At 41.5% G+C, this 25341-nt stretch overlaps 1 protein-coding gene across 2 annotated transcripts in view; it reads left to right on the plus strand.

Moving 5' to 3' along the window:
* MARCHF8 (membrane associated ring-CH-type finger 8) overlaps window positions 1–25341 on the plus strand; it is an 88982-nt gene that overhangs the window by 55799 nt on the left and 7842 nt on the right. The window contains exons 3-6 of one of the 2 annotated variants that reach the window (XM_054277258.1): window positions 9030–9080; window positions 18753–18832; window positions 19141–19986; window positions 21910–22090. In XM_054277258.1, coding sequence (XP_054133233.1) covers window positions 9030–9080; window positions 18753–18832; window positions 19141–19986; window positions 21910–22090 — 1158 coding nt within the window. The remainder of the gene's footprint in view (window positions 1–9029; window positions 9081–18752; window positions 18833–19140; window positions 19987–21909; window positions 22091–25341) is intronic. The other variant, XM_054277259.1, reaches the window with a different exon arrangement.

The raw sequence follows: 25341 nt of genomic DNA on the forward strand, positions 1-25341 counted from the left end.
TCAGGCACCATACTCTGTATCCACACCACCTGCTCCAGAAAAATCTTTTTTTCTTTTCCTTTTACTGTATGCTGGCCTGCAGATTGATGGCCCTGCTGTGCTGGGTCATCCCTGTTTAATTTAGCCAACAGGGCTTCATTGACTTCAGTGTTGCAAAGTGTAAGCACTGCACAGCTGTCCCTTCCTGCACAGGGGTTCTTTAAGATGTGTTCCTGCTTCTCCCAGCTGATTGTGTAGTAAATGTTGATTTCCATGTGCAAAAGCAAACATGCTTTTCTGTCGGATTTTCATGCTGTCTAGATGGTCTGGGAAAAGCCCAAAGATGGCCTTGGGCCCCCGGGGTTCGAAAGGACGAGAGGAAGCTTCAGAATTGTTCTCGGTCTCGGTGTTTATTAATTGCTTATCTAAAAGATTTTCTCTTGGCCTGACAGAGTTCTGCTCAGCAGTCAGCCATGGGCACACACTGAGAGCCCCTGGGGCGGCCACCTATCTTTATACCCGGAGTTACGTATACAATATTTATCATTTTTCTCCAATACCCTCTATCCTTATTAACCAGTGTTCCCCTAGTAAGGTCCAATCCTGGAGTGCCAACTCCACCACAGAAGATGGAGGCCCAGAGGAACAAGAAGAAGGAGAAGGGCACGCCCCAATACCTCCATCTTGCCTCTCTAGACCCCCCTGTACAGGGATCTTAAACCCTGTATCTCACACTCCAATTAACTTGTCCCTTCACCATTCACCCCAGTGAAATCCTCCCGTCCTCATACTGATGTCATCTCCCATGTGGGATCAAAGTCCAGCCACCAGACATTTCTGGCAACATTCCAGGACTCCCGAGCCCCCCAGTTCTGAGAGACTGAGATCCCACACTTTTCTAGCTGACTCTTAGTGCAATTTTTTTCATCTCTGTTTCTCATGCCTTAAGGTAAATTAGTGTTTTTAAAACTACCTACTACCACTTGTAGCTATTGAAATACTTTTCTTCTGGTCAGGGTGTTGTAGTGACTCAGTCAGAGTCTTTGAGCCAGCAGTGTGCCCAGATGGCAGGAAGTACATTTAGAGTGTGTTAAATCCTGTGTGCTTTTGCAGCCTCTAGCACTGTGCAAATCACAGGGTTTCTTGGTCAGTGAGAAATGACCATCTCAAGTCACTGTTGTTCACACATGACTGTGAACAAGCAGAATGGCCCTGACAGACAGACGTGTAAAAGCAGGAGATATCATACCTTGGCTTCTTCAGCTCTGAATTTCTGTAGGAAGCCCTGAATTTCCCAGTTGCAGAAGTGTTCTGCTGAGCCTGGCTGTGGGAGGGTGTGGTTAACAGTGGCATAGGAGGCTGGGGTGCGGCCAGGTATTTCAAAGCCCTGCCTGATCAGGTTCTTGCCGTGCACTGTACTGCAGGACTGCAGTGACTTTAAAAGCTCGCAGCACCAAACAGTGCAGAACACCAGTGGGTGCCCCAGGTAGCCCACTATGGACTCACACTAGCATCAGGAGAGGCCCTGTGTGAGAGCAACTGTGCTTTCTTGACAAAGTGATATAAAATGCTCTTGGGTTACTGGTTAGGGTAGCCTGCTACATCTCAAGGGGGTTTTGCCTTTTGTTTCTGGTATCAAGGTGTGAATTTTGGGGAAACAGAAGGTAGATGGCTGTATATGTGCTTTCTCTAGTTTTGTATGGTTTTTTCTAAGAGGAGAAGGGGAGTGGAACTTTTTTAATTTAAAAAGCGGAAAAGTATGTAAATGTGGGCATTCACACATGCATGCATGTTCTTCAAATTTTTTTGTGGTATATAGTCAGTCAACATGTTTGGAATTTACTGGATAATTAGTCAGGAACTCTGAAGATCATTTAATAAAAATTTTTATTAGCTCGTTTATGCTTTAAAACATTCTCATTTTGCAGTTCAAATGCTCTATCTTTTAAATAAAAAGTACCTTTCCCTTAGGTGTGAATAATATTTTTTTCCCAGAGCAGTGTTTTCTTTAAGGATGGCTGGATACTTTGCTTTTCTTAGACACTATTTGTAGTGAATTGTCTGAACTTACAAACAAATGTTGCTAGAAATATAACATGAATAAAACTCTCTAGAACATCACAATTTAGAGTCTTACAAGAATCTCAGTGTAGCCAGTGTTTGGCTCAGTGAGTTTAATGGCAAATGTAGGCCCTAGTTGATCATTTGCCTAAATTTTTGTGATTGAGCAACGCTAAGTTTGAAATGCTTCAGGCAGAATATTTTGCTGACTGCACTAATAAAAATGTGAAGATAAAATTTCAGGAAAAAGCAAGCTGGTCTGTACTCATTAGGTATTGCTAAATGTGTATAATGTCTACAAGTGCTCTTTCAAGAGTTCTTTTGTCATGTGCTTTCAGCCATATCACGTTAAATGGTAACAAAAATGCCCTAAGCACTTTCCCAGCATCATTTGGGAAGTGATCTCTCCAATTTCTCTAGGGAACATTGTTTGCCCTTATGATCCATGCAGTCAGAAATAGGTTAATAAGCAATCATGTTACATTAAGATGTAAAGGGAGGAAAAGAAGGTCGAATCTTTGAGAAATATAGAAACTACTTGAAGAATCAATATTTTTTTGGGAAATAGACAGTTTTCTAGTGTTGTTCTGAATGTGGTTTTAGATTCAGGAGGCCTTTGTAAGCTTGGTTAGGAGATTAATTCGCTGTTTTAGCAGTATACTGTGGTGGTATGAGTTGAAGATAAAAGCAGCTTTGTGGACCATGTTAGATGAGCAGAGGCAGTGATGTCAGGAGCAGGTGCCAAAACATGGCCTGACACCTGCAGGGCCCTGCAGACACGGGGAGCTCAAGGCCAGCTCTTCTCACAGGCTCTCCAGGATGCAGGCTTCCTCTTGCCTGCTGGCAGCTTGAGAAATTCCAAGTTACCAGTTGCCTGGAGGGTTTTTTAATCAGTGAATGTTTAAAATAGTCAATTGATTTGGCATATTGACATGTTTAGTGTACCATGAGAATTCCAGCAGTTGCATTAAATGCAATTACTTTGTAAAAGATAGACTGTTATTCCTCTTAATGTGTTTATAATTGCAGACTTCCTCAGCGCCTGTCTCTTTCTTTCTGCTGTTAAATACACAAAATTGTTTGAAATGGCATTTTTGCTGTAAGCTTAACGTGTACTGCTTCCATTATCAAGAAAGGTGTGTATTTTTGGATCACGTCTTTTGTAGTTCATATAATTTGTTCCCTGAGGGAAGGATTCATTTTTTTGTGTTGCATCACATAAAGTCGTGCATCGATTTTCGGCAGGTTGTCTGGCAACAGCAAGATAAGAACATCAGTAAAACATGTTGGGTGCCAAACTTTGTAGTCTACTTTCTTTGTTTGAAATTGGGCCCAGGGCACGTGCATGTAGAAAGTGTGCAAATTGATACATTTTTAGTGAAATGTGCCAGACTGATGGTCTTGTACAGAAATAAAAATTTGTGCTTCTAGGTAAGGCAGCCTTTGGTCATCAAGAGGAAAACACATATATCATCTTCTAGCTCAGACGGTTAAAGAAGGGAGATGGAAGTCAGGTGTCCATTTTGTGCTAGCAGCTGGAGATGCAGGGTATCCATGATAGGAGGCACTTTGCAGAGTGTTTGCAAGTAAAGCAAAGCAATGCAAACCCCAGAAAAATGGTACGTTGAACAAAGCCATGGAGAAGAGGGCTTTTTGGAGAGAATGCTATTGTCACCTTATCCACCATCCGGCTGGAGGCAAGAAAGATTCCAGGCATTGTATCTCTCTCATAGTCCTAGGACCAAACTGGCAAAGCCAGGCACAGAACAGTGCACAACAAGTAGCCATATCTGTTCCATGTAGGGACCTGTGCCTGACGAGTCTGCACATCCATGGACGTTGTGAGAGCTGCTCCTCAGGCAGGGGGAGATGGAGTGCATGGTGCTTCTGTCCACACTGGGTGCAGACATGGGCAAGAGATTCCTGTTTAACTTCTGCACTCTGCTGTGTTTGCCTTGTTCTTTGAATTTCTTCTCAGTTCTATTTCTTGTTAGTGATCTGCTAGCCTCCTTGCCCTGCCTCTCCAAACCCCCGAGGGCCATGGCCGGTTTTTGAATTCCTCAGTTCCTTGAACTTTGCCGCTGAAGCCATTTGGTCTGTTTGTTGTTTTCTTCTTTTTGTTGGCCACTCTTTTCTGTTAGAGCCGTATGAGCTCATGGTTTTATTTCTGTGGCTGATGATTTCAGGCACAGCTGTAAGTTCAGTGCCTGGAATAAAGCTTGTTAATTCTCCTATGTTTTACTTTCAGGCTTATCTTTTGCCTTCAGGTTGTTTTTCTGCATTTGTCTCCCACTATGTGAAGTGGCTTAATATGAATAGGAATAAACAAGTTAGAGACCTCTCTGAATTATCCACAGTGAACTTGCTATAGATTTTCCCTTATGATACATCTGAAATCTTACATTGGTTTTCTGCACTTAGCCATGGATTGCTGGTTGCTGTGAATCAAGTGGGATTATCCAGTAACAGAAAATACTGGACTAGATGCAAAGGGCATGATTTGGATTCCTATCTCAATATTGATACTGTGTCTCCAGAAACACAAAAAAAAAAGGAAATAGGTGATGTGATTTCCATCACCCTTTTGCTTTCAAGTGTCAAGTAAACACTGCACAAGTATTTTAAGTTAATACTCCACAAGAGCAGAGATGCTAAGCATAGATGCCATGAATGTTTCTTGACCAGTCATTACACTTGTATGGCATTACTCTTAATTTCATTTCTCTTCTAGCTATGTGCAAAAATCATTGATGAACCTTGATAATAGTTATTGCTCTTCCACAATGACGTGGTAACTACAAAGAAATAAAGGTCATAGTCAGATGATAAGATGCAAAGTACCATTTCTTACTTGAGTAATTATATGTCAAGTTCTGTCAGTGACAAGATGTAGTGCTGACAAAGCTTTTGTAACTTAACAATCCATTGGTTTTGACAGGTGAAGGAAATAATTGCAAACAAAAGTGTTCTCCCATTTCTTTCCTCTCATTCTGTCTACTTCAGACAATTAAGTGCACTTGCCAATATTTTCAGCAGCAATTTCCTCTTCCCAGACTAAAAGCATATGTTCTTTTTAATATAAATTGTTCAGGTTGCAGAGCAAGATTTGCAGAAATTCTTGGAAGAAGTTGTCAGGAAATTTGACCCAGTCATGAAACCTGAAACAATACCTGGGTGTGTACAACTGCATGTTTGTAGAACAGTGATGCATTCATGCTCTGGCTGTGGGACTCAATGGAAGAACAGAGTTTCACTTCTGATTTGCTGCTTTGCCCTGCATGGATCAGCTACTCAGTACTTCAGCACCTCACCATTCCAAGCAGTGCCATTCTGTGTTCCATTCTGTAATTCTCATCAGATCTAAGAATGAGAATTGCTGTATGAATCAGAGCAGTTGTTACTTATTTATTCTCTTCTGCAAAGTTTTTTATTAAGAAAAGCAACCATTTACCCAGAAGACTTTGTTAAAATTTACTGACATTAATTGTTGATAACCGTAAGTATTTTGCTAGATATCAATCTCATGCTTAATCTGTCATTGTAAAATGGAATTGTAATGCACAAAATAAAATTAAAATGTAGTTCAGAGTCCACGTAGAAAACCACAAGTTGTCAGTGCTCTCGCCAGTCTGACATGGTTTGGTTTTCTGTCTCTTTTGGGGTGAGACATTAGTACTTGCCTTGTAGGGATGTCTCTCTCTCTGTGGCTTTGCAGTAACACAGTCCTCAAAAAAAAGTCTCTGCTCTTTGTTACTGGGATTTTAGATGGAGAATGCCTATCTTCAGATGAAGCTCTTAACCCATGATATTGTGTAAGATAATGTAAAAGAGAACTTGTATTGCAGAATGGGGAATACAGTGCCCTAACAGGTCACTGGTGTGTTAAAGAATGAAGACTTCAGGAAGCAAGGAATACCATCCTCTGGTGCCCTCTGTCCTCCTTTCCCAGATGGAAAGAGAATAAAAGTCATCTTGCTAACCCATTGGGATCTGGCTTGCAGTTTCTTCTGCAGGTCTATGAGCAGAGATAAAAGATAGGTTTAGCATTAATCATAGGACTGGATTTAGGTGTGTTGTCACAGTTGTAACCAGAAGATAGTTGCACAAGCTATGAATCTTCTTCCTCTGTTGTCTTCTATTTGCCTGCCTTAAGGACTAGAAACCAGAGTGTTGGAAATACAAAACCAAATTATTTTACTGATATATTGTTAACCTTTCATCTGGCCAAGATACTTAAGTTGTATTTCTTTCGGGTGCCCACTTGCTGATGCTGCAGTAAGTCTGCAGCTAAGTTTGGAGAAAGGTCAGTTTGATACAGTGGTGTTTGGAGTGGACAAGAGCAGCTGTAGCTGCTGTGGCTCTCATGGTAGGAACTGATGTGTTGGAGTTCACAGGAATTCTGGGTTTGGCTGTGTGAGCTATGTAGCTGTTGTGCTTAGTGGAAAATGGATACAGTAGGGTAGGGAAGCAAGGCTAAAATAACTTGAAATGCTGAATATATGAAAGACTGAGGCAAAAAAAAGGACAGAAGGGAGTTATCATCTTTAGATATCTGAACTGAAAAGGCCTTGAGAGATGTCATGCAGCTGAGGAATGGTGGCAGAAGGGAAAGTGAGCCAGGCAAGATGGAGAAGGCAAAGTTTAGAGCCCTGAAGAAAGGCAGATGTGAGCTGAAGCAGCTGCTGAAGGAAAAAGGCAGCTCTGTCACTCACAGTTGGGAGCAAATTCAAGGGGAAGGTAGAAAAAGAAAGGAAAGCTGGGAGGAGGATTCTGGCCATTGCAAGCAAGTGCATCCAGAGGACTGGGTAGCAATTTTTCTGGTTTTCAGTCATTTTTCTAAAGCCACACTAGCTGCTGGGGACCTCAGAGCAGCATCTGCTGGTGAATGGCTCAGGAGGAGTGACAAGCTTCACTTGTAATTTTTTCCTATCTGGGTTGAGTTTGTTTGTTTGTTTTTTAAACACCTGCTAGGTGGTTCTAGTTGGGGAGGATGCCTTCAAAAGGCAGGATTCCCATTATTCCATACAGAAAAACTGAATTGCTAAAGGAGAGTGACACTTACTTTAACTGGTGATAATTGTAGGGTCCTTGCTTGCAGATGTTGCTTTTGTCTTGATCTTTCATTCAAGTGCAAAGCATAATGCTTTTGCATGAGGGAAGGAGAGCTTATTTGGAGCTCTGATTACCAGCCAGAATATGTCTTACTGTGCAGTGGGAACATACTAGAAATAGTCTGAAGATTTTTATTTGTTGAGAGTACCATGAGAGTTTAGCCTTGCCATTCCCATGTCTTTGTTAATTTGTGCATAATTCTATAAGATCCCAGGACTGATGTACTGGTGATGGATATAGAGTGAAAAGGGAGATTTGTTTGTTTGCCTTTTAAATAGTTTTTATCTGTTTGATGTTTCTGTTCCTCATTGATTGTGCCTGCTATTAAAATCTACTATTGTGAATTATAAGATCCCAGGACTGATGTACTGGTGATGGATATAGAGTGAAAAGGGAGATTTGTTTGTTTGCCTTTTAAATAGTTTTTATCTGTTTGATGTTTCTGTTCCTCATTGATTGTGCCTGCTATTAAAATCTACTATTGTGAATCTCGTGTTGATGTTATGGATGTACCTGCATTGTGTGGCTAAGAAACAGAGATGTTCAAAAGCACTTAGGTGCTTAGGAGTCCATTAGGAATATCACAGATTCCTAAATATATGTGTGCATGCATTCTGTAGCCCTTATGGGAATACTTTTCAAGATTGTAATTTTGTTTTAAAATGGCCACTTTTTCAATAACAAAACCAATAGTTTGGAGTCATCAGCTGACTGAAACCTCTGATAGATATGTTTCCAACAGTAGATGAATAAAGATAGTATGTGCATCTGTCTCTTGGAGGCTCCTGGCACCTATCAGATAAAATCAGTTCTGGGAGCAGAGGCAGAGAGACAAGTTTCTGTGGCAGCAGCTAAAAGTCTGTTTACTCTGCATCATCTACTGTGTTGTGCAAATACAGGTCTTGTCTTCCAGCCTGTGATGCTTATTGAATTTCAGCACATCCTTTTCAGTGCAGGTGCCTGTGTAAATTCAGTCCTGCTCCCTTGCAAGCATCTTCTTCAGCTAGGCAGGAGTTTTGTTGGGGGGAATTGAGTTAACATGAAGAAACCTCTGCTCTGTTTAATTTCATCCTTGTCTTTGGCACCTTGGGCTGGATTTGAGACTGTCACCTGTCTTGCTTCAGGGAGACTTCTCACCCAAGGGTTTCACTCTCTGCTGTCATTTTCCCTTGTTGCATGTAGCCTTGCTCTGTTTGCTTCCCACACATCCCTAGAAGGCCAAGCACAGCCTGCTTCCCCACCTCACAGGCAGTGGCAAGTCTTTGTGCTTGCCAACTGGTGTTGGTCTCTTTTCGTCATAGCTTGAGAACATGTTCCTGCCCCCTTTTTTCTTCCTCCTGTCTCCTGTAGCTTCAATGAATTTTTTTTTGCCCTGTTGCTATGGTTACAGTGCCTTTGATGAAATCAGCTAGGCTGTCCCTTTTGATTGGAGCCAGTTCTTACCATACAGGTTCTGGCAGTAGTCCTGTTCAACATTAGTCTTTGCATAAGTATTATGTCCATATTTTTGAGGGTCTTTGTGTGTTTTTCTGTTTTAGATGAAGCAGGTCTTCATGATACTGAGAAGTATCCTTTCTAAAATTGATGCCGTCTGAGAAAAGGCCTTTACAGTACCCTCAGAAAAAAGAAATAACTGCTTTAGTATTTGTCAGTTTGTACATGTGTTGCCTATGTGATATTCTGCAAGGTAATATCTTGTTAAACAGACAAAGCAATTCAGTGATTATTGTAAACCAGGCTGATGTCAATAGAAGCAATGTCCTTAAAAGCCCCCAGCTGTAAGACTGTCTCCATGGAATTTGATTTCTAATGCCAACTTTTAAGTATTTTTATAGCTGTGACTTGTTGCTGCAGTGATCCTGTTCTTGCTCTTTCAGAACGAGAAGGCTTTGGGGCATTCCGTGAGCCGCTCCAGTAACATCTCAAAGGTAAGTTGCTCCATGTAACTCCGTTTTGATAAACTTGGGGATACTGGGATTTCTTTCATTTCGAAATTGGGTGATGCATTTGATGATGTGACCAGTAGAAAATGTTTTTTATGCCTGTCATTGATAGTCACTCCTGAAACATTAGAACTCTGGTGTTTTGCAGACTCTCTTTACAGGTCAAACGAAATGGAAGCTACAGTCGGTTTTCTCTTTCACACTGTCAGCCTCCTTAGCTTGATAGGAGCAAGATAGATGACAGATGCCTGAGATCTTATCTTGGAGGGGAAAGTGGCTCCAAAAACATCACTCCAGTGTGTTGTTTTGTAAGATAAAGCTGTGTAAGATATGTATTGATGTGCATCCCATAATATGTGTAGGATATGTGGTTAAATGTTATTCTGTTGTTACTTCAAGACCAAATTATTTTTAAGTGCCATGAGCTTATTATCAGGACATGACTATGTAAGTATTTTTAAATGTTTGATTTTACTGAGCCTGGTCATGTAAGGCAAGCAGGATGCTCCACCTCTTCTAGTCACACTTCAGCATAGCCAGTGGGCACATCCAAAGCATAATTGCTTTGTTATGCCATTAGGAAAAAGGTATCTTCTGTCCAAGATAATTATTGCAATACTTACCCTTCTTTCTGCATTGCATATAAGATTTTCTATTGGCTGTGTTGATTGAACAGTACTTTTTATGGGGTGTATAAGCTTCAACTCTTTGTTGCCACAGTTTTAAGGGGCTGCTTGTAGTTACTTTTAATGAAAGACTGAGTCATTATGGCTGCAACATAGTAAGTATTGTGAGTACTTCTGGATCTAGGGAACTGTTCATGACTATCTGCAGCAGAGGAGACAGTGTCTGCATATAATATATGGTTTATATGGGCACAGACAACTTTCACTTTGGAGCCAGAAGGGAGGATTACTGGGTGTCCTAAACAGTGAGCAGGGCAACTTCCTGGTGCACAAGGTGTTGACCAAGCTGTAGGTGTTGTTGTCATGGATTGATAGATAATTTTGCATTTGGCATCAGAAAATGTGCACTCATATAAGGGGTTTTGAAATAAAAACTGTGTGAGTATAATAGTCATGTAGATTTTTCTAAAATGGGACTATGCTTAGGCCTTTTTACCCTGGTTCTTGTCTTCTTAGGGATCTTTAATTGGATTTTCAGGTTTTGTTCAGCAGAGATAGTAGTTTTGCCATTAAGTATCATTGTACTTTTCCCAGAGTGTTTCAAATCAGCACAAACCTTTTGGCAGCAGCACTTTGGTACCCAAATGAATCTGCACAGTTCATTCTTAATTCATCAAGAACTGGTGGTGTGGCAGTGCAGTGGGAAGGACCTTGCACTCTGGCAAAGCTCTCCCTGGGAGTGCTGGCAAGTGAGACATCAATATTTACATTCATCTTGCAGTGCTGAAACGTTCAACATGACTGCTGTGTGTTGCAAAAGCTAAAGTTCTCAAGGGGATCAAAAGTCAGTCTTGCCAGTTTAATGGAGGAGACTTTTTGGTTGCAAAAAGCAAAAGGTGTTGATGTTCTTGCTGCTCTTGTGTCACCTCTGCCTGATCCATTCTGTGCACCTCTGGAGATAAGTTCAAACAAGGGCAGAGGGTGAAAGCCCCATCAGTGAAGTCAGCCCCTGATTTGCCTGCCTGTCTGAATGCTGCCTTGTGCATCCAGGCAGTTCAGTGCTAAACTGCAGCAATTATTTTGTAGTTGACAGGTGTTTTGGCTGTTGCGTGTAATTTCAAATGACAAATCATGAAACATTGCAGTAGTGGAATGCTGCACGAAAGCTTAAGTACATGAAAATTTTTTCTTTAATTGTGAGTTTGAATAGGAAAGGGCCCATTTTTTTAATTCAGAATACCATAGCAGCTTGGCCAATAAGGCAGATTAGGTACACATTTTGAGTATGGAAATGCTTGGCTGCCTGTATATCCCTTTCTGAAATCCACAGGACTTGTTGATCCGACACCATTTTAAGAGGAGCTTTTTAACCAAAATTGGATTAAATCAATTACATGCTGCATTTCCAGATGTGTTGAAGTGTGTGTGAGTGTGTACACAAATAATGGTCATGCTTTCTGCATGACTGTTTCAGCCATTGTTTTTCCACCCAAATCTAACTTACAGCACAGGAACATAGCAAATCTGCCACAGATTCTTGGCACTGACACTTGAATCAAAGCCTTACTGGTGCTGATATGTCATTATGAACCCGCTGTGATTATTACTGTGTATCTTTCCACTGCTCTCAGTTGCACAGTGCAATGTGAGTGGAAAGGATTGAGTCAGAACTCAGCCTTCAGCCAAGAGAGGATGCTGTGTTACTTATTGTGACCAAGGAAAGCAATGCCCATGGGCTTAACGTGATCGGGGAGGGAGGCAGACAGATGGTGCTACTGCAAATGTAATCAGCTGGCAGAGGTAGCAGGACCTCTCTGAATGTAGACCCCCAGTGTCAGGGCCAGGTGGAGCTGTCCCCTGGGAGAAAGGGGCAAAAAGGGCACTTCTCCAAGAGGCAGATGCTAAGAGAGGCAGAGGAGATGCTAGTACATGTGGCCAAGCCAAGAAAAAGCAATCACCTGAATACTTGGCTAAGGATGGAGGCCAGAAAGAGCAGAAAAAGGAGCAGGGAATAAGATGTAGGAGGATCTTCATATGGTGTCATTAGGCTGTGTGCAGTATGTTGCACACTGGGGGATGTGGCATTCTTCCAGGCCCTTCTTTGCTTTTTTGGTATATATATTTCAAACACTCTTTTTAAATCTGCTACACATGAAACATTTTAAATTTGAAATCTTTTATATTTGTTTTTAAAATAAAAAAAAAAAAATTGAAGGCAGATTTAATTTATTTAGTCATGACACTTGAACACAGCCCATTTTCCCCAACTTGCCCTGTTCAGACACATAAACAGCACTGATGCTGTTTGAAACAACTCCAGTTGGCACAAGGGAATACAGCTCAGATCCACATCTCAGCTGTTTACCCTATGCCAGCATTTTTTCCAAGCAGCCACTGATTGCTGCAAAGTGCCTTCATCATTCAAGCCCCACAGAGAAATAATTAAGCTTTATAGAAGCTTCGTCCTCTAAATAAAAAAGAAATTGACCCTAACACACAGCTAGTCACTGGGAGCAGCTAAAAGTGGGATTTTCACAGTAGTGGTAATTCATGCCCTCAGTTCATAGATAAAGGAATTGTGCTTACAAGCAGATGAAATGAGGTCACTTACAAAGCTGGTCTCTAAATAGTTATTCTCAAATTAGTGGTATTGTTTACCTTTAAAGTATCTGATATATCCTGAAACTGATGGTGTGATGTCTGGAAATACCTTCAGGTCATCTGTGTGCTGTTCTTGTCATCTGATTGCTTTGGAAGGTTGATTCTAATGTAAAGGGGAAGCACTTTGTGGTCTTATTTTCATAGCCCTCCAAGGGACTATGAAACTTCGAAACTTTGAAAATGCTAATACTGGGATCACAGCAAAGGAATCAAAAGTGAACTCCTTAAAAAATGTAAATGCTTTGTCTTTTCTGAAGGCCTGTGTAGTTTTATCTTTTGAACAGAAGCACGCTGTAAAGTATTAGATTATTCTTAGGCTGAATAGCAGCCAGTGCAGACACAAAGTGGTAGCCTAAGCTTGCTACGAAATTTAAAATCCATTTAGGCTGTTCATCAGCTTGGAACAGATTGAGAAAAGCATATGAATACACACATCTACTGTTGCCTGAAGCTTTAATGCATTCAGTGAGCATTTGTCTGTAGAAAGTAGTCCAGGTTTTTCAGTTGCAGAACTTAACTATCCTGTAGTCTGTCAGATGACCAAGGCTTACTGAAAAAACTGTTCCTCAGAGGTGTTCTGTTCAGGTATGTGAGCCTGGGGGTAGGGAAATACAAGTTGCCTAAAAAAACTCTTCTACTGAGTTACTGGGGAAAGAAAAGACATGAAAAAATCTATAGCATGAAGATTAAAGTATACTTTTTCCCCAGGTACAAGAGCAAGTAATCTCATGCTGGAGCACAGTGCAGTCATGTTTGTAAGGAATGTGAGAGTCTCCCTGTGCTGTGATAAATTCCCTCTCCTGGGGCTGGATTCTTACATATAGGTATGAGGGCACCCCATTCAGGAGGAACCTGCAGGGGTTTCCTTTCGTTTTTTATTCTCTCAGTCCAATCAAGGTATTTTAAGGAAGATTTTTAAAGACAAAAAGCCATAAGTAATTTTTTCTTCTTCTCCCTGCAGAACCTATGTAGTTGTTACTGGGTTTAGTCGACATTAATCCTGTGGTATAGGCAGGTTGTATAATTCTTGGGGAGATTTTGAAGGGCTAGATAGCCTCCTTTCTCTAGTATCTTTAGCTCTGGAATCTCTAGAGAAAAGTTCCTGACACAAACATCCTTTAGATTTCTTTGGAAATAATAAGGGAAAGCTGACTTTAGCTTTGCTTCTCATTGCTAGACATAGTTTTAATTATAGTCATATCCATTATATAAAGTATGGAAGAAAGTTCTTCCAGCAGCTGACTGCTGGTTCCTATCAAATTGTTGCCAAAATTACATGGTGGAGTTGATCATCCTGAAATTTTCAGATGCTTCTTTCTCATATCTCCTCTGCAGTTTTTTAACCACTCTCCATTTTGATAATTTATCTTAACCCTCTCTAAAGACACTTAATTTTAATATGCATTGGAAGTCAATATGGCATGAATCTGGTAGGGAGAACTTACTGGAGAAGATCAGAAGTTGCTGATGGTTGATCCTGCCATATTGGTATAAAAGCTTTCAAAACCAGCCTGTGTCAGCAGGGCTGTCTGCCCATCACATCCCCCAGTCTGTCCATGGTGGCCTGTTCTGCCTATCTCAGGTGTCAGGTTTGTCCACTTTGGTCTCGTTGCACTGCTGGAGGCCTCCTTTAGCATCTGCTCCACAGATGAGCTTCAGAGACTGTGGAACTGCAGTGCAGTCTAGCAAGAGCCACACATGGAACACAGGACTTGCTGAAAGCACTCGAGAGCACATAAAATAAAGGCCAGCCCATAATCAAAATGCCAGTTGTGGAGTGTTTCGCTCCTTGCTCTATTGCTAAATTTGTATTTGCCTGAAGCTCCTTGTTCGGAAGTTCCTCCCAATAAAAGACTTAAAATTGAGCTTCTTTTCACTCTTTGTCTGCACAAAAGAGAGTTGTGTTCTGTTATTAAATGTGCATAGTTCTTTGTATATTAGTTCTAGATCCTTAGCTGAAACCTCTAGTTGTTTTTGTAGCATGAGTAGTAGGGTCACACTATTATTCCTAATCCTGTGGCACCTACAAAAGACAAAGTTTGTATGTGTGGGGGAAAGCCTTTGTTTGCTTGCTTTAGACTTCCAATCAGTTGAAAAAATTCTACAGGAGTTGTTTCTAATTTTTTACTTTCAATGAATAATTGAATAACGTTTTTAGGATGTGACGGGCCCTGTTCTTTAAAATGAGATTTAATTGCTGTTACTGAAATGCAGCCTAGAGTGGGACAACAGCAACTATACCCAGAAGTGTCATCTCAGATAAGCAGGTTATCTTGAAATATACCCGAGCCATTGGCATGTTCACTATGGCTGACTTCAAAGATGCCTTTATTTTCTTAGGCAGGGTGGGGTTTTTTGGGTTTTGGTGTGCAACATGTAATCAAAAGCATGTAATAAGAAAAGGCTGAGTTCTCTTACCAATAGATAACGCTGTTCATGTGGAGGCAGAATGGGAACATCTATGTGTACATATGCATGGACACCTGCATATAAGCATATTAAAAAATGTATATGCTCCTGAGGGCAGCCCTTCAGAGAACGGTAGGAATCCCAGGAATTGTTACCTTCAAAATTGCTGTGAGTATTGGAGTGCCAGTGCAGAAGGCCGTGCTGTGACCTCAGTGAATTGCATTAGATAGGAATGTCAATATACACAATTAACTAACTATTGACCTTTAGTACTGAGCTATTTTAAGCAACCAGTCAGGCTGTACAGAGTAGCTCACAAGCACAAGGCTCCAAGGCTTGTCACTGGAGGGGGTGTTCCTCCTTGTGAAGGGCATGACAGTCCACAGAATTTCAGCAAGTGATTATGGGGTTAGAAGGGTCAAATTCAGGCTGTCAAGGCGTAGGCTACATGTCACATATCAACATGGCAGAAACCTTCTGTGAGAAGGAGTGCTCTAAAACCAGCTGCTGCTATTGCCATTATAAATATCCAGTTTGGCCAAAGGCGCTGCTACCTGGGAGGCTGCAGCTGGGGCAGTAAGGGTGATGTGTACCAGAAGCTACAGAGTGGAGAAGGCTTTCACTGGTTATTTTCCCAGCCCCTTCAGAGCTGAGCTGTGTGTGGGAGCAGCATCAGAGCTCCAAGGTAGCTGGACCTGCCTGTTTCATTCACCCATCACCATCTCTTCTTCGCTGGGTTCTGTCCCAAGGCTGCCTGTGCTTCTTCTTTTCTGTGGCACGTCTGCTGAAAGCTGCTGTGTCTGAGTCAGTAGAGCCAGGTGAGCTGGGAGGACTGGCCAGCAGCAGTGATGTGTAACCCTGCTTCTAGATGCAGCAGAACTTGGTACTTAGGCCTTGGGCAGCAGCTTGCATTTTGCTGTGCTCTTGTCAGGGAGTTGTGCTTCCCTGTCAGAGACTCAGTCCTGGCACTGACTGGCGTTCCTAGGGAAGTGACTGGCATTAAAGCAGTGGTTTGTTTTACCTCACCTCACTATCCTACTCTGAGTTGCAGTGCAGCTCTGTAAAGTTTCATCAGCAAAAAGCATGGGATGAAAGGAGGACAGACTAGGTGACTGGAGGTTCATTGAACCATGGCTTTTGGTGGCAGCCACTGCTCGTTTGAACCAAGGGTAGGGCATAACTTCCTCCAGTGATTTGTTGTTCCTTTTTGTGGTGCCTATCCAAGTGTGTTAACTTCTGTTCATAGTTTGATTGCACTTTCATTATGTATGAAAATAGAGAAAAGTATCTTTTGTTCTGAAGCAGAAAAATGGGGGGGGGGAGGAAATGTACCTCAGATACTGAGTTTCTGTAAGCCACTCTGAACAGTACTGGCATCTAGAAACAGAATACTAAGCTTGAAATGCAAATGAAATTCCATAATTTCTTTTTTGTCCCAGCCTTTTGATTTCCCAAGTGGCAAGACTTTTAACACTCTTGGAACCAGACAATTGGATCAAGAAACCAGTAACATGGTTTTGGAAGGGAAATTTTGGATCATTGATTCTATTCATCTTCTATTAGACTGTCACATCATACATTCTGCTATCCTTTTTTAGAAAAGTTCATTGCTAAACTGAAGCAGCTGAGAGATTGGATTCATTCTTCGCAGGTTACCTTCTGTGATTTGCTCCTAACATAAAACCTGAGACAGATTTATTAATTGATCCATGACTTCACTTCCAGCAATATATAGCTGTGTCTCCATGGCAGAATGCAACTTGCTGTTTTACTGGTTTAAGATTTTGTTTTTAGAAGATTGCTCAATACGTCTTTTAGACTATTTCATTTTTTTTAGTTTTAATTATTTGCAGAGTGAAACAGTTTATCAGTAAATTAGTGTCAGATTTTTCATTAAATTGTCAGACTATTAGTTTAAAAAAAGTTACTGCACAAGCCCTTATAAAAGATAGGATATGAAGTCAGGTGTACCTGCTTTTAGGAGAGGTGAATCATCAAAGAGAGAACAAATTTCCAACAAGTACCTGAATTCACATCACTGCATTATCAGAATCCTTAGCATGTGCAAGTGGTGTAAAATGTAAAGAACTGTAATTTTCCTGGAGAAAGCCAGTAATTGATCTTTGTCTGTGATTTGTTTTGTCACAGTCATTACATAGCTCAGTTTGCTTTCTGGGCCAAGGTTATTCTGCTGGGTTTTATTCTATACATGTACCCAGCTTTGGGTAAGATGGCAAATAAGTTACAGTGTCTTACTTAGGGTTAAGAGGTGTGTGTCAGAGTCTTGGCTGTCTTGCTTTTGGTTCCTGCAGATCCTGCTGTAAGTGGATACCTGTTTTTTCAGTGTCTGTGCACCTGAGGTGTCCTAATGTGAGGGCAGACACATTGCTGTCTATAGTGCTGTTGACTAGAGAAACAAGACCTTAAAAGATGAGTTCTGTGACACGGAAGGTGATTGTTTTATCTGTATTTATAAAGTAGCATGTGTATGTATCTTCTCTCACAAAGAAATAAAGAGTATAACATGTGACAAGGAACCTTGGTTTGGTATGACAGTATAAAAGCCTGTGGCAACCTTGTTTAAATATACAATAAGGGCTTTTAATAAATTAAGTATAGAATTGACAAGTCCCAAGACAGATGCAGTGTGTGTTGCAGCATGATCAAAGTTATCACTGCAGTTATCAAAGCAGTGATAACTGCTGGTGTCTGAAGCTGAAGCACAGGGCTGGGCACAGCATGCTTCTGTGGTAGCACACCTTTTATCACCTGAGGCCTCCCTGGTCTGGCTGTCTGCAGCTGCCTGACCCAGGTCTCTGCTGGCAGTGCTGCTTTCTGTGCAGCCCAGTATGGAGATGACATTTCTGTTGTTCTGCTGACTGCATTGTTCTTTCTTGGGTTTCAGGCTTTGCTGTGCAGATCAAAAGAGCTGTAAAGCTTTGTTTGAATTTTGAAGTGCAAACAGTGTTTTGCAGCAGTGGGTGAGCAGTGCAGCCTGTCCAGCAGCTGTGGAACATGGGAGACCCAGGTTTAAAGATTCTGTGTAATGAGGTTATTAATACAGGACTCCTCCCCGCAGATATCTCCAGGAGGAGTTGAGAAGTTTGTCAAAGTGACGTGCAGGATACAGCAGCAGAAAAGGTCTTTAATAACAGCCAGAGGAGTGACAGCTGAGACAATGCTCATTCTTAGCACACTGAGTTCAGATTTGTCTATTAAGTGTTAAATGTGCCAAGAGCTTCACTTTGTTTTTGAGTTAGGTCAACTAATTCTTAATTCTTCAGTTATTCTATTTCTCACTGTCTCTTGTTGCAACAAATATGACTGCTGCCATACCTCCTGTCCAGTATGGATCTTCCAGGATGGAAGATCCTGTTCAAGTAAGAGCAGGACAAAAGGCCTCACAAAGTACACCAAATACTTCAGGGAATGGTGTGGGTTGGCAGATGGTGCTCATGTGCATATGCTAGTAAGGAATATAAGTCCTCAGGTTGTGTTTGAGTTACTGAGTTACTGCTGGTTCTGTTTTGTGAAGAAAACCCCAAGCCTCTAATCTCTTGCCATCATTGTTAGAGGAAGGATTAGCTATTACATGGTAGCTAAATTCCAGCTAGTTTATACACACACTTCCATCTAATTATTCTAATTACTGTAGCATTGCTCATTTCCTGAGCTATTGTTCTGTGCAATGTTTGACAGCTGGCAGGTTCCACTCCAGAGATATCTGCATTTGACCTTGGGGTAAAACATTTCTGTTCTAATCACTACTTCTCCAGGGATGGGACTCAGTGACCTTTCTCGCATTTAACAGTAAAGTCACTTTCTTACAACTAGCCCTTGAGTATCTGCTGTAGAGTGATATCTGACTCCATACGCTGTGTTTCACCCTGAAGGTAATTGCTCTGCATACTGACTCCTGACTTGAGGGTGTTTTTGTTTGTTTGTTTTAATTTCACTGCAGGCTGGAAGTCCAACCTCTGTCTCTGCCCCTCATAGCTTCTCTCGGACTTCTGTCACACCATCCACCCAGGACATCTGCAGGTAACGTGTGCCGTTTTCGTGGCTACAGGGAGGCTCAGACAAGGTTCAAATTAAGGAAAAACAAAACTGAAAAAGCATGTTTGTGGGGAAGTAAGCGATGTGGGATTCCCACTTGAAGCATCCCATTTGTTTGACTCGACTGCTGTCTAACACTGCTTTGTTAAATCCTACTGACTGTTTGGCCCTGCTCTGTTCACCATTCGCACACTAGCTGTAATTCTCATTTCTTCACTTTTAATTATACATGTTCTCCTTTTTAATTAGTTTTTTTTGCTTTCTGTGCTTTTATTCCACTATTCTGCATGCAGTTCCAGTGCAGTGTTTTCTGAGTGTTGTCATCACAGTCCAGTGCAGTCTGCTGTTGTCTTGAAAAATCCGCACTGCCAGAGCCCTCTGACACAAGGGGTCACTGTGACAGTAATCTGTCAGGACACGTTACATGCAGCAAAGAGAAACTCCCGTGGGCAGGATCGGGGCCAGGCACTCAGGTCTGCTAAGAATGTAAAGCCCACCCGCACCCTGAAATTCTCCAAGTCCCTCAATGACGTGGACCAGAAGGCGCAGAGCACCAGCGAGTGCTTTGATTATGTGGAGCGGACACGCTCAGAAGGCAAACTGACCCTGAACCAAGAGCAGTGTTTAAGGATTAACAAATTTCATCTTAAAGAGAGGAAACCGCTGAATCTCAGGCCTCTTTCCTTTAGCAATTCTAAGCACTCCTATATCCCTTCCCTTTCCAACTACTCAAGTGCATCGGGAGGAGCAGAGAACCACAGCGCTGTGCATATCCCCCTGCTGGAGGACAAGGTGGACCATGACTCCTCAAGGAGCAAAAAACTGTTGCGTTACCTTTTTTCCTTCTCCCACACTTCCAGCATCAGCAGCCTGCATAAATTTCACGAACTGGAGAGCTATTCCAGTCACTTCCAAGCTGACAAATCCTCCAGCATGCTGGTGGAAAGCACAGACTTCTGCTCTGATGATATGGGAGATGATGACGTCTTTGAGGACAGCACCTCAGTGAAACTCAAACCAAAAGAGCAGCGGGCACCGCTCTGTTCAGTTGAGAAGGACAGTGACCTTGACTGCCCTTCCCCTCTCTCAGAAAAGTTACCCCCTCTGTCCCCTGTGTCCACATCGGGGGATACCTGCAGGTTGGTTTACCAGAGAACCACCTACCTTTTTAACCCTCCCATGTGCAGTGGTGTCTGTTCTGCTTTCCCCTGCCTTTGTGCTGTTTCTGTCTCTTCTTTTACCCTGTCACCTTGCTAATCCAGTATGTGTGATTTGAAGCATGCAGCCTTCTCTCTGCAGTCCTGCACCCCTCTGATGCACTTAACAAGGCTACTAAGCAAAATAACTTCCTTTGGAGTCAAATAAATTCTCCTAAAATTTATTTCAGGTTTGGGGTTCTGAGATATTTTATCAGTGCCCAAACTGGCAATACTATGAGAGACACAGCTACGCATCATAAAGGTCAAGCTGAACGTGTTTTAGCTTTTAATGAGCAATGTGTTGTCCTGACAGCACTGCTAGTTTGGTCAGAGGGAGGGAATCAGGAGGAAAACAGACTGCTTGAAAATTGCTTGTGAGATCAGATCAATATAGCTTTAGATTTATTTTCCCCCTCAGTTTGTATCCCACCACACTTTTTTATTTGTTACAGGCTTCCTGGTTTTCTTGGTCAAAGGGTATCTGAGCACTGGCTGTTAGTGATAGGCCTGTGTGATGTCCATAGTGTGAGATTCAAAAATGTGGGTGGCATTATTCCAGCTGCAGAGGATTAATCATGTGCACAGGTGTCAGGAGCAACAAGATCTGGTCTGTCTTCATGGTGACTTGGCTGCTGGTCTGCCCTCTCCCACATCAAAATTGTGTTTGAGGAGCAAGAGTCATCAAGTTCAGGAGCAAATGTCTAATCCCTCTACATAGCATTTTATTATCCTAGTCTTTCTCCTCCCTAACAGCACTTCCTAAAGCTGCCTTTGTTATTACTTTCCAATATTATTTGATTTCCCCCCTCATTACCACCATATCTAGTTCTGTACTGGCTTGCCATCAAGATGCTGTTGTAATCCACCCACGCCTTCATTTCCACTTGCCAGCTATCAGCAAGGTCCCAAGAGGCAAGATGCTACACATCAGTACGAGATTTCAGCAATAGACAAGGATGGCAGCAGGCCAGAATTTACTTCACATATGCTTAGTAACTTGTATTCATTCCCTGTGCTCCTCACCAAACCCCTTTCAATTCATGACCTCTGCCCCATGGTTAGAAGGACTTCACAATGCTTGATGCTACCCAGGGGTTGTGTATAAATTGAATCTAGAAATCAAATGTCAGCAGCTGGTAGTAACTCTTTATCAGATGTCTTTGCTGTTTGCACAGTTAGGCTGTGAGAAAAATAGGGAATTTTGCTGATGCTGATGCTTCCTTAGCAAGTCTTGCTAAGTCAGATTTAGAGAAGCAAAACCATCTAGAATAAGTGTGTTTTGGGGTTCAGATTTAGTTCTGTAGTTTTGAATTGTGAATCTGTCTCTTAGGAATTTGCATTGGAATTAATCACTTGTGTAAAATCCAGGCTGTCTAAATAGTTGTTCATGATCCTGGGTGGACTGTTTCACCGTCGGTATTGGAATTTTGTTTTATCTTCTATTTCAGGCCATAGTACATGAGTAGCTGTACCTCTCTGTGCATATTTTTTCTTGGCAAGTGCTGTCTGATCTGTTTAAATGCTATTTGCAGTTAAGTGCTTTTGGTCTGGGTGAAATGTTGTCATTTCTTGCTCCGTTTTTTCTTTCAGGTACTGCATTTCTGTCAGGCTCTACGTGTGTGCATCATCTGTGAGAAAGGAGCTGTCTAGTCATCTGTGTCTGTGCTTAATTATTTTGTGCCTGTGTATGTGCTTGTGCAGCAATTGAGTTGTTTAGTTTTAGCTCCTTTGTGGAACACATTCCTTTGATTTATGTCTCGGGATCCCCAGTGAACATCCATGTGTGATCACAGATATTACATGGCTCTTCCACATCCTTTCTGCTTCCTCTTCTCCTAATGAGCAGCTTTGCTTCTGATCCAGGATATGTCACTGTGAAGGAGATGATGAGAGCCCTTTGATTACCCCCTGCCACTGTACGGGCAGTCTCCACTTTGTGCACCAGGCCTGCCTGCAGCAATGGATCAAGAGCTCAGACACGCGGTGCTGTGAGCTGTGCAAGTATGAGTTCATCATGGAGACAAAGCTGAAGCCTTTGAGGAAGGTAGGCACAGCACCTGCTTCCCTGAGAACATGCTTTGTTAGACAGAGATCCACTCTGGAACAGGCTGTGCCCACGAGCCTGCAGCACCCACCATGTCTTTGTGAATGGTTTTGTAAATAAGTCTGGTCAGTCTTGTATAGGTACAAAAGGATTTGAATTAACACTCACCCTGGCAAATTCAGCATCACAGGAATCCAGCTCTGATAACAGCTGTTGCAGCCCAGCAGCTTTCTGTCTATATATGTGTGTGTGTATATATATATATATGCAGCAATCTGATTTTTTTCTTTAGATTTTAGAGCACAAAATTCTACAGTCAGCAGCATATTTTTTTTAATGGGAAGCTTTCTATTACTGTTAGCTGCTTTAGTTTGTGGCTCTAAGATCCACATGGCTTTTAAGTTCTCTTCAAAAGATGAGGGTTTCACATTAAATTTACTTTCAATCACATTTCTTGGATGTAATTTAGTTAAAATTTGTAGCTTTCCTTTTCTTTTTAAAGGATCAAGCTTACTTAGTGAGGATAATACATTTTAAGTAGAAGGTGGTTCCCTGTTAGATGTGTTTTCATTTTTACCTTTTCTTAGGCTGTGAAAGACTAAAACCTGTATTTTTGTTTAATAGATAAGTATCTATTAAGCAAAATCTGGTGATTTAAAGTATAGGTGCTTCTATCCTCATTTTGTTCTCCCACATCCTCCGAGCTTCCAATGTCATTTGTCCTGACATCAGGATTTTGAGATGGAAGTCACTGATATTCTTAGCACAGACAAATCTTGCCATATCTACTAAAGTGGAAGAGGTTAATAATGATAACCTCAGTCTGGAACTAGAATAAATGAGAAACATTAAATTCAGTTATGATGAGCCTAAATCATGTAGAGTGAGAAGTTTGGACTGCAGCTATCCAAAAACTATTATGAGAACTTGTCCAAATCCTAGAAGCGTCTTCTAACAGAAAATAGGGAAGATTTCAAACACTTCTTATTTTTTAGAGACGTGTACTGTCTGCAAAGTGTAGAGCTTAGCATGTCCAGTGGATGGGATGTCCTTTGCTTATGACTGTGGTGGATCATTGCCTTCTAAAAATGCAGATTTTGGCTTCGTAACCCCTTGGCACAGAGTGTAGTTGTTTCTGAGCTGCAGAATTTGTCATCATAAGGTCTGTTGTCTGCACAGCCAATACTCTGCACAACCCAACCATAGGACAGGAAAGAAATTATTCCAGAGAATCCAAAGAAGAGTTGCTATAGTTGTCAGTTGACTGCTGGCTTTTTTCTGTGCTCCCTCTGCCTGAAGTGGGTGGTGAACATTTTCTGAATATTTGTGCCCTGTGGAAAAAAAAAGATGTTGTGCACCTTCAAAAATGAGTCACTCAACATCATTAGTTATATCTGAACAGGTCATCTGTGGGAAGCAGACAAGTTGCCAGAAGGTAGGAATAGAGCCATAAATAGAAGGATTTTGCCTCTCAAATACATATAGAGTCCTTTTAGGGGTTCAGCTGCAACAAAAAGATAAGATGCCTCTGTATCTTCAACTCAGCCCTTATGGTAGCCTTTCAGTCAGGAGAAAACAGCCTGGAACTGTGAGCATGATCAGGATGGAACAAATAATAGGGCTTCTCTTTGTCTATAGGGTAGGAATGGAATTAAACTTCCTTGGCATCTTAAGGTTGTATTGCAGCATTGGGCTGTTCAAACACTAAGTTACTAAGGGAAGACAGTGAGAACAAAATGTGTCATGGCTCAAATGAAGGTGAGGGCAGACAAAAGAGAGATGCCTAATTTGAAAATTTCAATGAAAAAAAAAGACATTAAATTTTCCCCTGGGCTTTTTTTTTTTTCTTGTTTGTTTTAACAACACTTGAAAAGTCCAGAACTGCTGACTATTTTAAGTGGGAAATGGCACATGCTGTGTCATCAGAATAATGCAGCAGGGACCACAGATTTGAGTTTCCTCTCTGGGCTAGTGTGCAATTTGCAGAATATTTTCTGTTTTGCTTTGCAGTCATCTCTCTTGTAGCAGTGAGGTGGTGCAAGCTGGTTTTGAGACTGTGGAGCCAGCAGTTCACAGGAGGTATTGTCCAGCAGAGGAGCCCAAGCTGTACAACAGAAAAGAGAACTGTAAATTAGTCAAAGCACAGGTCCTCCTAGCTCTGTAAAAGCATTTGCAAATAGATTTAACATGGTTGCTTTTTGGCAAAATAATTTGATTAATTTGTACTTCCTTTCGAAAGGCAACACCTTTTTATAGAAGCAAAAGCAATTTTTTGTTTTAAATACAAAATGCAAAGGGAGTGTTTTGTCCAATCTTTTTCTAAAATGACTGGAAAATATAGCTTTCTAGTACAACAACTCTAGCATGTAACTCCTGGAAGTACTCAATTATTTTGCCGTGATGAGGTTGGATGCCCACATAACTGGAAATGTGGCTTGGGCTGGACAAAGAGCTGTGTCTGTTGGCAGCGCAGAGATGATCACAAAGTCTCTGTCTCATGTTTCAACCATTCTTGTTTTTGTGGCAGTGGAAGCAATAATTCAACATAATGGATGATTTCAGTCAAACCAGTCAGTTCATCCTCACCCCCTTCCACATTATGCTTCCTTTTTGAAGTCCTATTTTTCTACAAATTATTCTACAAGACATCAGATGCGCCTTTTTATGCATGAGACGTTTATATGTCCCAGCATGTATTTTGTGAAAGTGTGAGAAAAGCCTGTCATAACTCTCTTCCAATCAGATATGCTGAAGGATGTGTGTCCCACATGCAAAAACTTTCATCATATACATAGGCAGAATTACAGAAAAGAAATTTAAAACACAGCTTCTGGGTGTCCCAGGTATGTCTGACATATTAGAAGCATCTATAATAATTGCCTGGTTACCTTGTATCTTTCTGAAAGTACATTGACCTGATTTTGTGGTTTTGTTTTGGGCTATATAAGCATTATTGATAGATGCAGAACTCGGGATTTAATTTGCTGCATCCTCTCACTTGGAAAACCTCTCACTCCCATTCTGTATATTCTATGGGCATATGTATTGAAGTGCACTTGAAACACTGAAAATAAAGTGTGAGTGTCACTGCTATAAGTGGTGTTAAATACAAGTGGAGATTAAATGAAACCCCCAGAGGAGGAGGTGAGAGCTGAACAGCCATGGGACTCTGAGAGCTCAGCCTGAGGTGTCTTTACACACCCTGAATCCTGTGCCACTTCCATTGTTCTGTTGAATGCCTCCCTGAGCAA

This window comes from Melozone crissalis, unplaced genomic scaffold (genome assembly GCF_028551555.1).
Source record: "Melozone crissalis strain CALT ecotype California unplaced genomic scaffold, PUWL_Pcris_2 ptg000019l_1, whole genome shotgun sequence".
In the NCBI taxonomy this organism is placed as follows: domain Eukaryota; kingdom Metazoa; phylum Chordata; class Aves; order Passeriformes; family Passerellidae; genus Melozone; species Melozone crissalis.